The sequence below is a fragment of the Botryllus schlosseri genome, chromosome 16 (assembly GCF_051294905.1).
Source record: "Botryllus schlosseri isolate E-star chromosome 16, Bs_hap1, whole genome shotgun sequence".
NCBI lineage: Eukaryota > Metazoa > Chordata > Ascidiacea > Stolidobranchia > Styelidae > Botryllus > Botryllus schlosseri.
This window is the reverse complement of record NC_137251.1, coordinates 13,335,087-13,347,552: the sequence shown is the minus strand read 5'-3', so window position 1 is coordinate 13,347,552 and position 12,466 is coordinate 13,335,087. Positions and strand designations below refer to the sequence as shown.

General features: G+C 41.9%; 2 protein-coding genes across 3 annotated transcripts in view; one reads left to right on the top strand and one right to left on the bottom strand.

Moving 5' to 3' along the window:
- LOC145458300 (adenine phosphoribosyltransferase-like) overlaps positions 1 to 10,565 on the bottom strand; it is a 171,167-nt gene extending 160,602 nt beyond the window's left edge. The window contains exon 1 of the mRNA XM_080336637.1: positions 10,546 to 10,565. The gene's annotated coding sequence lies outside the window, so the exon portion shown is untranslated. The remainder of the gene's footprint in view (positions 1 to 10,545) is intronic.
- On the top strand, positions 1,860 to 11,854 carry LOC145458288 (DNA ligase 4-like). 2 transcript variants are annotated; one of them, XM_080336622.1, is made up of 10 exons: positions 1,860 to 2,068; positions 4,544 to 4,719; positions 4,779 to 4,890; positions 5,316 to 5,449; positions 5,517 to 5,687; positions 6,126 to 6,363; positions 7,433 to 7,568; positions 8,260 to 8,455; positions 9,051 to 9,479; positions 10,632 to 11,854. In XM_080336622.1, the coding sequence occupies exons 1-10, from the start codon at positions 1,960 to 1,962 to the stop codon at positions 11,739 to 11,741; spliced, it is 2,811 nt and encodes a 936-aa protein (XP_080192748.1). In that variant the 5' UTR covers positions 1,860 to 1,959; the 3' UTR covers positions 11,742 to 11,854. The 2 variants fall into 2 exon arrangements, with proteins under 2 accessions (XP_080192748.1, XP_080192749.1); XM_080336623.1 differs by lacking the exons at positions 1,860 to 2,068; positions 4,779 to 4,890 and having other exon boundaries at positions 4,582 to 4,719.
- The last annotated feature ends 612 nt before the right edge of the window (positions 11,855 to 12,466 follow it).

Sequence of the window (12,466 nt, the reverse complement as noted above, 5' to 3'; positions counted from 1 at the left end):
CATTGCCAAAGCCCCACGGGAGCCTGGATGTGCAACTGATAAATCGCTTCTCAAAAGATTTGGTGTTCTAAACTTAGAAGATATGAGGAAACTAGAAATCGTCAAGTGTATGTATCAGTTCCATTGCGGTCAATGTCCCTCAAATTTCAACGACTACTTCACCTCGGAGACAAAAGCGCACAAGTACAGCACACGCGCGTCAACGAAGAACAACTACCATATGGTCAGGACTGAATACAAGAAAACGCATTGCTTTATCAAGTATGCTGGATCCCAATTGTGGAACAGCATCTCGCCGGCTATCCGACAGTCGTCGAGCATGTCCGCATTCAAGTCGAAATACAAGCAATTTCTTCTAAATGAATACTAGCCAGTCTTCAGAATTACCGGACCACGACCTAACATCGACCTCGCCCTCCGCCACATACCACCTCATTTTGTCGCTTGCGCCTTATATTCTCTGCATTACTTTTCATTCAGTGTGCATTACTGTGCAGTGCATGCCTCTTATTTACTTCGCCTAGAGCAGCGGTTCTCAACCGGGGGTCCGCGAAGCATTTTCAGGGGGTCCGCGAAGCCTCAAAATATTTGAAAACCTAATTTGTATTTTTTTAATTCGCAAAATCGCGAGGCAGTTTCGCTTCATTACCAGTAAAACTCCAGTGCTCACATCAACAGAATGGCCGTCTGAGATGAAATGTCCTAATGTGCAGACTCATTTTAATTGCTAAATTGCCAATAGGCTATACTGATACAAACATTTTGCTGTTAAGAGATTTTTTGTTGGGGATTGTGGGAAAGAAAAGTTGGATGAGTAAGGTCAATCACGGTGACTTCGAAATGTTTACAAAAATCCATTTTCCCCTGTGATACATAAACATTTTTGCATTATAACTTCAAGATAAGCTGCTAGATAAAAGTGATCAGGTTGACGTTACATGTTCATTAAAAAAAATTGTTTGTCAATTTTGGTGCCATATTTGTTGCGTTCATACCCAAATGTGTCGTCGGACACGCCCTGCGATATTATTACATGCGCCACCAACTATATTTGTGGAAATGGATATTCGGCACTCGTTCATGTCAAATCGAAGGCGCTGATTTTCAAGACACCACCACTTTTTTAAAGAAATACAGTTGCAGAATTTGCTTTAAAGTAATAAAAGTCAACCCAATTTCTAAATGAATAGTATAATCTTATTTTCAAAAAAGTCATTTTGTTGATGTTTATCACTGAGGCTAGAGTTATCATTTGCACAAGACAGATTACGATTGCACCATAGCAGTTTACAGCGTAGCGCGTAGCGTACGCTGTAAATTGCTATGATTGCACGATACTTGAGATAAATTTGAACTTAAACTTCGTGGGGGTCGCGGGGGTCCGCGAAGACAAAAAGGTTGAGAACCACTGGCCTAGAGGCTAAGGTGGGTGTCTGATCTTAAAGGCTACTCCAAGTTGTTTCGACACCTTCCTATCTTTTCATTGTATCGCAGTCTTGTGATGTTTTTGAAACGATGAAAATAATAATAAACCTGATTGATGGATTGATGTCCGTCTTTTAGGAATCGGCATTTTGGGCTCTCTCCGCTGTATCCGTTGTTTCCGCCTTTTAGGCAGACTTGGACAACTAGAAAATTTTCAGTTTTTCCAAATTAGATTAGAATTGGATTACTGGCGTTTCGATCGAATTTAGTGAAATTAGAAAACCAGAATTATCTATAATATGGTTGAGCAACTTTTTAATCCAAGATAGTGAAGATATAGATAATTAGATATAGGTCAGTGCTTCAACAGCATTTGAGGTTTTATGACTCGAAGCAGCGAATTAATTATGTTGTTGCCTGTTCTGATTTCTGATGGGTTTTAACCTAATCTCTGGTTAATTAGTCTGCAGAAAAATTGAAGTATTACTGTAAGTGTAAGTTATCAACAAGTAGAACAACTAATGATTTCGAACAATGGAGGGCCCGAACGAAACGAAGACTGCGGAGGTGGATCAGACCGTTGCATCGAAAGTACCCTTCGGCCAACTGTGTAAATTATTCGAGAGAATAAAGCGGGCAAAAAGTAAGTAGTTAATTCTTATTTGGCTCTTCTGTATATACGGTAGGTTATTGGGCCTACACTGTACGTGTACAGACTGTACGCTCTGCACAGTCACAATTTAGACCATAGTAGGTGATACGATCAGTGTTGCCAATTTAGCGATTTTGCATTCAGTCTACTGCCAAAAAATATCGATCTAGCGCCTAGCGATAAATCTAGCGACTTTTGAAAAATATGTAGCGATTTTTTTCACAAATGCCCAGTATATATCAGTTTTTCGGAGCAAACATCATGTGCGTTTACCACATCTCTTGCTCGTCAGCGATCAATGTCCAGCCAGGCTGTGTGCATGTTGGCTATGAACGTCTATTGGCATTTCTGGTCATGAGAGTGAAGTTGGCCATAACTTTTCCGGTCATAGGAATCTATAGTGTCATGTTAGGTAAACTGGTTAAGATCCTGAGCTCCAACACTTTACTATCAAGCTGTAAGCACGAACATGCTCGCCAAATGCAATGCTTTATACAAGGTTCTACATGTGAATTCTCAACGCCAACACCAGATGAACAGGATCAACACCCTCCCCAAGAAATCGAAATCGCGATCTTCTATGGGGCAGCCAAATCCAAGACAGATAACTATTTTCTAACAGACTTTTCACACCTACAGGATACGTAACAACATTATAACACTACTCGTACCAGTGATATTTATGTATCGTTGCTCATACAAAATTTTATCGAGATCAAACGGGAGAGCAGGTTTTAAATCGCCGTCCCCCACCACACTCGAACAAAGAGTTATGGTTATTAACGTCAGATGAATGAATAAATAGAAATGATTTCGTCGCAGTCATTTGACTCTTACACGAGTTAACGAATCCGCCGGCGGAAGAGGATTTGAATACCCCGTGCCCCTACCCCCCCTCAAAAAAACAAGCTTCTGTACGCGGTGTTGGATTACTGAAAAAATAAAATCTTTCAATAGACTTTTGTGCGCAAATGTCATACCTAATAATTGATACATTGGCTATATGGATATCGAAATAGTAAAATAATTGGATGGCAAGCCGCTCCAAGTATAGTGATAGGTATTTAGTGGGTTGGCCCTCGGATTATTTTCCAACTAGTGCATGTCGCTACTTATAGTGACTGGCAAATCCGGTTCAAGTCATGTTGTGTCACGTCAAGTCGAATGTGGTGTTCAAGTACTCCAACACATTTCAAAAAAGTCGAACACCTGTCCAAGGTACATCGCATTACGTATTCACGTACGCATCGGACTGGGCGCTTGTTTATCTTGGAGGATTTTCACCTGAAATTCTCGCACAGTGGCAATTCGTGTCACGCTTGTATAGTGAGCGGCCTGCAAACCTGGTCACGCAGAACGATCATTGCGCAGAGCGATCTGCTTTATTGAAATGCACTGCACGTTTTGTCCCTCTTAGAGATGACTTTTACGTATTATGAACTGGAAATAAGATCAGTGACTTTGATCTCAGAGTTGTAAAATATAGCTGACAAGAATGTATTGATATTCTGGCTCAATTTAACACCTTTAGATATCGATGCACATTTAGTGCTTTTTTTCAAGATTTAGCAACATCGAGCGATTTTTAACTCCAGTTTTAGCGATTTTCTTCCAGGGTTGTAACCAAGTCACAGGGCTCCGAGTCACAAGTCAATCTCACTTTTATAGTTTTGACTCGAGTCAAGTCGAGTCATTTTCAATTCACCACCGAGTCGAGTCCAAGTCATCGAACAGAGGGTCCAGTCCGAGTCATTGGATTATGACTCAAGTCCTAGTCCAAGTCATTATGTTGACTGCTCAGTTTCCAGTTAAAGTTCTGTTGAACCCACTTTTTATAACTTTGTTTGGTGATATCGAATAATTGGCATATATAATATGCTGATTTTCCTCACTTTTAACAGTTTCTGGTGGCATTTTCAAGTACCAGTACCAATAGACGAAATCCCAATAGGGTGGTTACTTTACTATTCTTCGAAATTACAATGAAATGTTGCAATGACTCGAGTCGAGTCATTTCCGTGTTTTGAAAAAATGACTCGAGTCAAGTCCAATCATCAGAAGATCATGACTCGAGTCGAGTCATGACTCGAGTCATTACCACCCTGTTTCCTTCCATCCAGAGTTGGCAACACTGGATGTGATACCCCTAATTTGATATCTGAAAATTGTTTTTTAAGAGCTTAAAAATGCATTAGGGCGTAAAAAGTTGAGGAAATTTTTGGCTCTAAGGCATTTTATAGTTTAAGGGCAAAATCTTATTGTTGATGTTGCACTTATTCTGACAATCAGTTGCTCACTGTTAAAGTAATAACTGCTGTCTAGGGAATGATTTGTGTCAAACCCAACTGACAATTGCGCTAAATGTTGATAATTTTCCAGCTTGAATAACACAATGTTTACCAAGTTGGCTTTGCGCGAAGGGAATGGAGGTCCAAGCTGCAATAATATTAAACGACTCTTTTTTAGACAATCAGTATCGTCGACACGAACTGGAGAATTTCATGACAAAGTGGAGGGAACATCACAATAATTTACACTGTGAAATCATTGCAAGCGGCAAGCAACCAAAAGACTCATTTTTCCCCGTAATGAGACTCCTAATCCCACAAGTAGACAGAGCAAGACCTTCGTATGGCGCTAAGGTTTGCTGAATTCCGATATGTAAATGACTATGTATTTATCACTGTTTCTCGTTTGGTAGGAAACGATGCTTGCAAAACTTTATATCAGTGCGCTTGGCTTATCAAAGACAAATCCAGATGCGTTGAAAATTCTTGAATTCAGAAATCCAAAAACAAATAGGGTTTCAACAGGTTTGCGTCCGTTTTGCCCTTGTTATCCTAGTTGTAGATGTATATTATGTGAAATTTGAGTAAAGAATTTAGAAATCTTCATTCATCCTTATGATACCCATTGAAAATACCGATAAAATGATAATGATTCCAATATAAATTTAACCAAATGTTGCAATCGTAGTGCCATGCCATACATCACAAGGCGCTACATATTGTATATGGAGGCACAGGCGTAATCGCTAAAGCAAATGCATGCATTTTAAACTTCCAAGATGAAGGTAGTGCTATAGGCTATCGAGTGAAAACAGGATATTATTACAGTCATGATGTTGAAATAAAGATACTGTATTTTTTTTTTTTATGACATAAACATTAATGAATACTGAGAAGTTGTCTTGTAAGCCAAGTTGTTTAAGAAGCAACCCCCACGTTTTGTATTGCAGGTGACTTCGCAGAGATCGCATACATGCACGTAATATCAAAACGGTGCACGACAGAGGGCTCACTCAGCATTGAGGAGATAAACGATCATCTCGACAAGATGGCTCGTTACCATAACGAAAAAAAGAAGGACTCAGTAAGATGCATCCATTTGCTGCGCATGTTGTCATTTATGCGCTTAGGCAGCTGATAAAATCTTGAAGGTGCAAAAAACATTCCTGAGCTTGGTACGGGCTACGTCGGCTGACGAACAGAAATGGCTGATTCGGATATTGCTCAAGGACACGAGGCTCGGCCTTGGACAAAGCTTTATTCTCAACACGTTTCACAAGGATGCGGAAGAGCTCTTTAATGTCACTACAAATTTAGAGGAGGTGCGTTATTGTTTATGAAGTCTGCAGTTTTATCTGCTTCTATCCACCCAAAGGCTCAAGTGTTGCATGCCCAAGCGTTGCGTGTTGAAGTGTCGCTTAGTATTAGATAGAATGATGTTATTTTCTGATCTAGTGTGGAATCTTTGCATTCAGTTATTTGACTGATACTGCTGGTGTGTTCACCGAAACTGTAGCCACTAACTCGGTCCCATTCCTCCAATAAACCCTAAATTGACAAGTCTGCCGAAGGCTACGTAACAAGCTTAGAAATGAAGGGCAATTTGAAAACATTCAATATATCATAAAATGCATTTTGTTGAATGCAAACTATGTGTCTTCAGGTGATTTCAGAGTTTGGTAATCTAGACTCCATAATTATGGACAATTGAACTTCTTTTACAAAATGGCTGTGTCCAATCGATTCTGATGTATTGTCAGATCTGTATGAAGCTTCATAACCCGTCTGCGGAACTGGCAGACGCCGAGATCAGTCTGTTCATGCCTTTCCGGCCAATGCTTGCTTTCAATGCAAAGCTCAACGAAGTGGAGGAACTGATGAAGCAACAGAGCTTCCGGCTCGAAATTAAATACGACGGAGAGAGAAGCCAGCTGCATAAGAACGGGGCGCTGTATAAATATTTCTCAAGGAGCGGGAAGGAGTATACGGACTCATTTGGTAAGATTATGCTTATGCTAACGAAGTTAACGGTATACGATGCCAAAATAATTTGTAGTAGCCTACTAAGGCTGGGAAAAATAGAGTAGACCTACCTGAGTGATTCGATTCTGAATCACGTATTACGCTTCGAGTCGAGTATTTGAGTATAACTCATTATGACGTCACAACAGAATGCACTATGTCAAAGTTCCAATATGTTACTTTTATGCCACCGCAAAGAATATAATGCCTGTTGTCCATCACATTAAAGATATTTTGGTATTTTTTCGACTATACCGATTTCATTGCACTTCTTGACAATGTTGTGGGATGATCATGACTTCGCAAATGTGTTATTTCCAGTAACTTTCGTAGCTTTGTACTATGTCTCATATGCTGCGACACGGCCAATCAAGGTTTCAAGGTTTGCTCGGTGGAAAATAGTATCAAAACTATATTCTCGTTGGTAGATTGACTTTCAGTTGCTAGAAGCGTATAATTTTAGCTTGTGTAAGAAATATATATATATTCATTTGAAAGTGGACGTTGAATAAGGTAGGTATGAAACCTACCAAGGTCTTATTGCACCTCTGATGCACCAAAATAGCGATTTTTTACTGTAAATATTTGATAACTACACATTTTATGACATTTTATTAAAATGGATTATTTCAGAATAATTATTAATGAATACATTTGAGTGATACAACTGAATTAGTTTCGAGCTACACGTTGGCACGTTCTTTTTGAATCAATTCAATCTAACACTAACCAAGTCCAACCGCTAAACTCGACCACTTACCCTTGAATTATATTAGTCACCTAAATGACCTATCATCCTCATTGTCACTGGAATGAACTCAGTTGTTTTCATTCATCTCCAAAATGAGTTGCCAATTGTCACTCTGTTATCTGTTTACCACCAATATTCATAAAATCCACAGTTCTTTAGACTTCGGTTAATGAATTATGTTACAACTCACTTGAACAAAAATACTACCAAACATGCTGTCGGCCGATCTAAATCACGGATATGGTGCTTGGAATATAAATATGTAAATTTTCTCTATATTGAACCTGTTTCTAGGGGAAACCATGTACGCGGGCACGTTGACACCGCACATCGATCACCTCTTTGCATCCAACGTCAAGTCATGTATCCTGGACGGGGAAATGATGGGCTACAATCAGGAATTGAAGACTTTCATGCAGAAGGGTGCACAGTAAGTCGAGACGTATAAAGATTGCTCTCTGGTCCTCAGCCTTGGCTTGTCACCGTGGTTGCTGCACTCCCCAAGACCGAAGTGCTGAAAAGTACAGGTCATGGGTTAGCGAAATGGTCATCGATGCACTTGTAAAATCGTCACAGGTGATCAAAGAAGTGAGCATTGCTAGTCAATTACAACTGGTAGTAATAATTTCTTAGACATGTCAAGACTACTTATGCGAGAATAGATTTTGTCGAGGGGTCACATAAAATCGATGGCAACTTTAAAACAGCAAAATGTGTCTTCGAGACTAGCGCGGACTGATCGATGACGCTATAAATCTGTGCAATCCTAAAATATAATCACTCTGTTGCCGCGATACAGGAGCTATTTCACGTTGTGTTCTTGGGACAATTTGACTCATGAAAGTTGCGCGAACTTATGACAAAATTACTTTCTACCTTTCAAAGTGTAGAAGTTAGTAGTTTTGCTTGAGAATCTGTTCCAGTAGAAGCAGAAGTAATCTGAAAACAATCTCTTTGAGTGAGTAGTGAAAGAAGGCAAAATTGTCCTGAGTACTGTGTTAAGGTAGAAATAGCCTGCTTCATAACTGGCCACCACTGAAAATCATGTCCGTTTTTAAAACTTATTTACTGGTAGTTATATTACAATCTTTTGGAGACAACTTACCGTACCTCCTCTCAAGGTTTGACGTGAAGCACATCATCGAAGACTCCGATCTCCAACCGTGCTTTGTCGCTTTCGATATCCTGAACTTGAACGGGAAAAATCTGGCGAGCGAGCCACTGCACAAGCGCTTGAAGGTTTTAGAGTCGGTCTTCACCAGTTCGGAAGGCAGAATGCAGTTTGCGGAAGCTAAGAATGCCACTACTAATCTGGAGGTGAGCCGGGCGTCAGTGATATTCAAACATAGTCATGGAAATAATGTTGACACCAGAGGCGTGATCAGTATGAAAAAAGAATTACTATGTTACAGGCCACCTCTGATAATAATGTTTCGTAATTCATACCATGGGATTTCTTCGTAGTGTACATGTCTAGTACTTGAGTGATTCAAAAAAGTAGAAATACTTCATTACTGGTCACCTCTAGTCAATTCGCGCCTTTGGAATAGAATTCCATGGATTGAATCGAGATACGTTAGCTAACACCCCCGAGTGCGATCAGGTTTCAGCAATCCATGCAAATTCGAGGTACCTTAGTGGTGCGTTCCACAGCTGAAACGCCAATGAGTTACGAGTTTGACCCCAAAATTTCTACCCGAGTGTTGGAGGGTTTACAGGCTCCTCATCCGTGTCGGTGGTGTGTCTAAAAACCCTAGAACGAAAATGGGCTGTGCTACAAGTCAGCAGATAGAAATCATAAGGAATGTCGCCCTGATGTAAATGACCATAATAGTCAAAATATCAAATATACATATCAAAATAACAATAAAAATATCGTCGCCACGTATGCTTAACTATGTTGTCCCACAAGGTATCGGCGTATCTGAACGAAGCTATCGACCGCAGCGAAGAGGGCATCATCGTGAAGCACCCAAACTCCACGTACGCGCCGAACAAACGCAAAGGTAGCGGCTGGTTCAAGATCAAACCGGACTACGTCGGCGGCGTTGTCGACGATCTGGACCTGGTGATTGTGGGGGGAAAGTTCGGATCGGGCCGGCACGGCAGCTTGCTCAATAAATTCATGCTGGCCGTGCGCAAGGGGGAAGGCGCGAACGCGAAGTTCCTTTCGTTCAGCATGGTCGGATCGGGGTATTCGAATAAGGAACTGTTGGAGATTACGGAGACGCTGAAGCCGCATTTGAGTGTGTTTCAGAAGCAATCGCCGCCCGCGTGGTTGGTGCTGAGCAGGGACAAGCCAGAGGTGGTCGTCCGTCCTGAGAAATCGGTTGTGGTTCAGGTGAGTGAGGCTGGCCTTTGTATCTTGACTCTTAGTCCAGGGTTACGGGGTAGTATAATTTCATTGCTCGAAACCTCGAATAAAATACTCAGATGGTTGTGCCTAACCGTAGAATGTTCTGATTTGATGACTGTCATGCTTGTGCTCGAGACTGGCCTGCGTGCGTCTGAATTTCGAGCCCATATCATCTGCAGCTGAGTAAGAAACTAGTACTTCCGTCCAATGTGCCTGTGCTTGAGGAAAGGAAAGGACATAGTTTATTTTTGTCCTTGATGTTTTTGCGACATATACACTGACTCATGATACACATACATCTGTGCATATGCATACCATGAGTGCATGATGTGCATATGCCGCTGGACAAGGAAGTGCAGATATAGCCTTTTACGGCTTTCTAAGTCATGCACCACCCCTCCATGCTATCCCAGTAATGCATGAGCGCCAAGCAGGGAAGCCATGGATACCAGTGTTACTAATCAGGTCTTTGGTCTGACCCGGCCGAGAATCGAACCCACGACTTACCGATCAAGAAGCCGGACGGTTCACCATTACGCTATCTTGTCGACAACTTCTCTGCATCTTCACCATGACACGAACACGTTGACAACTCAATGAATAACCTCAAGAGTTGGATGATACAAATCTTTTATGGTGTAAGATAGCTGTTGGCCCGATTTACCGGTTAGCTGTTCTATCTGTCGGGCTCTAGTGATCACTTATGATCACTTATTCCTTGGTTATTAAAATTTTTCATCAGTTCAAAACACCCCATGAAACGACATGAAATCATGTATCTCAATCGCACACCGGAATGGGTCTACAGTGTACATATAATGAAAAATTCGAATTACAAATATCAAAAAGCATAAAATGTACAAGCATTGAAAACGAAGTGGCAGGTTTTGTTAGACGAAATCGATGTCAGAATGCAGCCCGGGGTAATCTCAAGAACGTTTGCTTAATTTGCCTGTGCGGACTATTAAAAGTAGTAAACTGGTCCAGACATAAATAAGTACGCTCACCCCCTCCGTTGCTTATCGCCGTGGTGGCAGAATCACTACGTTACCCAGTTACAACCAAATACTCCGATCATTATGTGAGCAATCCAAATTTCGAAAAACGCATTCCCTGATAATACCATCTTTCCTACAGGTACGAGCCGCTGAAATCACCCTCTCGTCCGCATACGCCACAGGCTGCACGCTGCGGTTCCCCCGCATCATCGGCACGCGCGCCGATAAAACCTTCGAAGACGCAATGGACACCGACCAATTGCAGCGTTTGCGCGAAATGGCCGATGGAAAACTGACAGCCAGGCACTCGACTCTAACCCGGGAACCGACGCCCAAAAAGAGAAAAGTTGCCTCCCGCGATCCGCCCAAAGCCGTCGGCAGTCGTTTTTTAGGGGCTGATCTCACTAAAATCGAGCAGAGCTCCTCGTCTTTCGAAGGTTACGAGATATGCGTCCTGCACGTAACTCCGAAAGCATTAAAATTAGAGCTGGAGAAAAAGATAGCGTCTTTCGGGGGCGGCGTGGTAAGCAACCCGTCTGTAGACACCTACTGCGTTATAGCCGAAAACGAGAAGAATATCAGAGTCCGTAGCGTGCTCAAGTCGGGCAAGAATGATGTCATCAAACTGACGTGGTTACAGAGGTCTTTAGAATCGGCGAGAGTGTTTCCGTTTTGTCCGGATGACATCATACAAGCAACCCACGAGACAAAATCCAAGTTGACTTCTAGATTTGACCAATACGGCGACGGGTATGATACACACACGGATCCAGAGTGTTTGAAATCGATTTTCGCGCGCTTACCTGTAGCCCAGGATCAAACTGTTTGTGACTTCACTACGCGGCAATCGCGCGTTAACTCGATGTCGTCCAAGTATACGCGTTTCGGGTTTCACGAAATGCACAGTTCTGTGTTTCAGGGTTTGCGGTTGTATCTTTGCGTAGAGTCGACTTTAGACGCGATGGTGTCACAAAAATGGCGGGAAATCAAGTCGACCGCGATCTTTTATGGCGCCGTTGTAGCGGACGCGGTGTCCAGCGAGACCACGCATTGCGTGTATTTGGCTGGCGAGCCGTCGGGCACCGCAGTGAAGAGTGTTTTGGAGATACGTGCTTCTATGTCGAGAAAGTTTCATGTTGTGTCTGACGAGTGGGTGCGTGATTGTGTTGAAAGAAAAATGCTGCTGTCCGAGAGGCCTTATGAATTTAACGCCACGGGTTTGGTTGGTATCCGCGATGTTTTAGTGTGATTGTATTGTATTTGTATGTTCCGTTTATTTTCACTGATTTGCTGCACTATTAAGAAAGATATTTATCGAGTTTGCGTTGATGTTTTAGTTGAAAATGCAATTTTGTAGTAGAACACGTGTTGTGTTTCGTGTCCGGCAGTCCCAGCTGTGAATGGGTAACCTGTGGTATCTGCAGGGTTATAGTTTTGACTCGAGTCATGTTAGACAGGGGTGTCAAACTCAACCGGCGTGGCGGGCCGGATCAGTCGAATGGTCCCACCATGCTAACGCAGAATCTACACCTTGCTTTTTCCATGAACATTTTATTATCAATCGTATCCCACGGATCATCGGGTTGTATTCTGGCAACACCTTTATTCGAAAACAACGGAATTTTGGAAAAAATTCTAAGATTTATCGGCTGAATTCAATTATTAAGCGGTAAAACACTGACTCTAACGACGGAATAAGTTGGCAAATGTCTATGCTCCCTTTGTTTTAGTCGTAATCTGGCGTTAACTCTGCGTATACGTTGTGAGGAATTCAACAGATTTAACTGTAAACGTGGACATTAGAAATTGGTCCTTCGTATATGTCTTACATCAGTGGTTCCCAACCTTTTTCGTCTCGTGACCCCTTGGCCGATATTTGAGCTAAAATTCACCCCCTATGAAAAAGTTGCGTGTTACTATAAAATGGTGCTTTTAGCGCTCAACCATTTGTTGACTGAGCAGTTACTGGCCAAA

Coding starts and splice junctions, on each gene's coding strand:
- LOC145458288 (XM_080336622.1), top strand. CDS start 1,960: ATGGAGGGCCCGAACGAAACGAAGACTGCGGAGGTGGATCAGACCGTT. Junction 4,720..4,778: donor GACCTTCGTATGGCGCTAAG/GTTTGCTGAATT, acceptor CTCGTTTGGTAG/GAAACGATGCTTGCAAAACT. Junction 8,456..9,050: donor ATGCCACTACTAATCTGGAG/GTGAGCCGGGCG, acceptor TTGTCCCACAAG/GTATCGGCGTATCTGAACGA.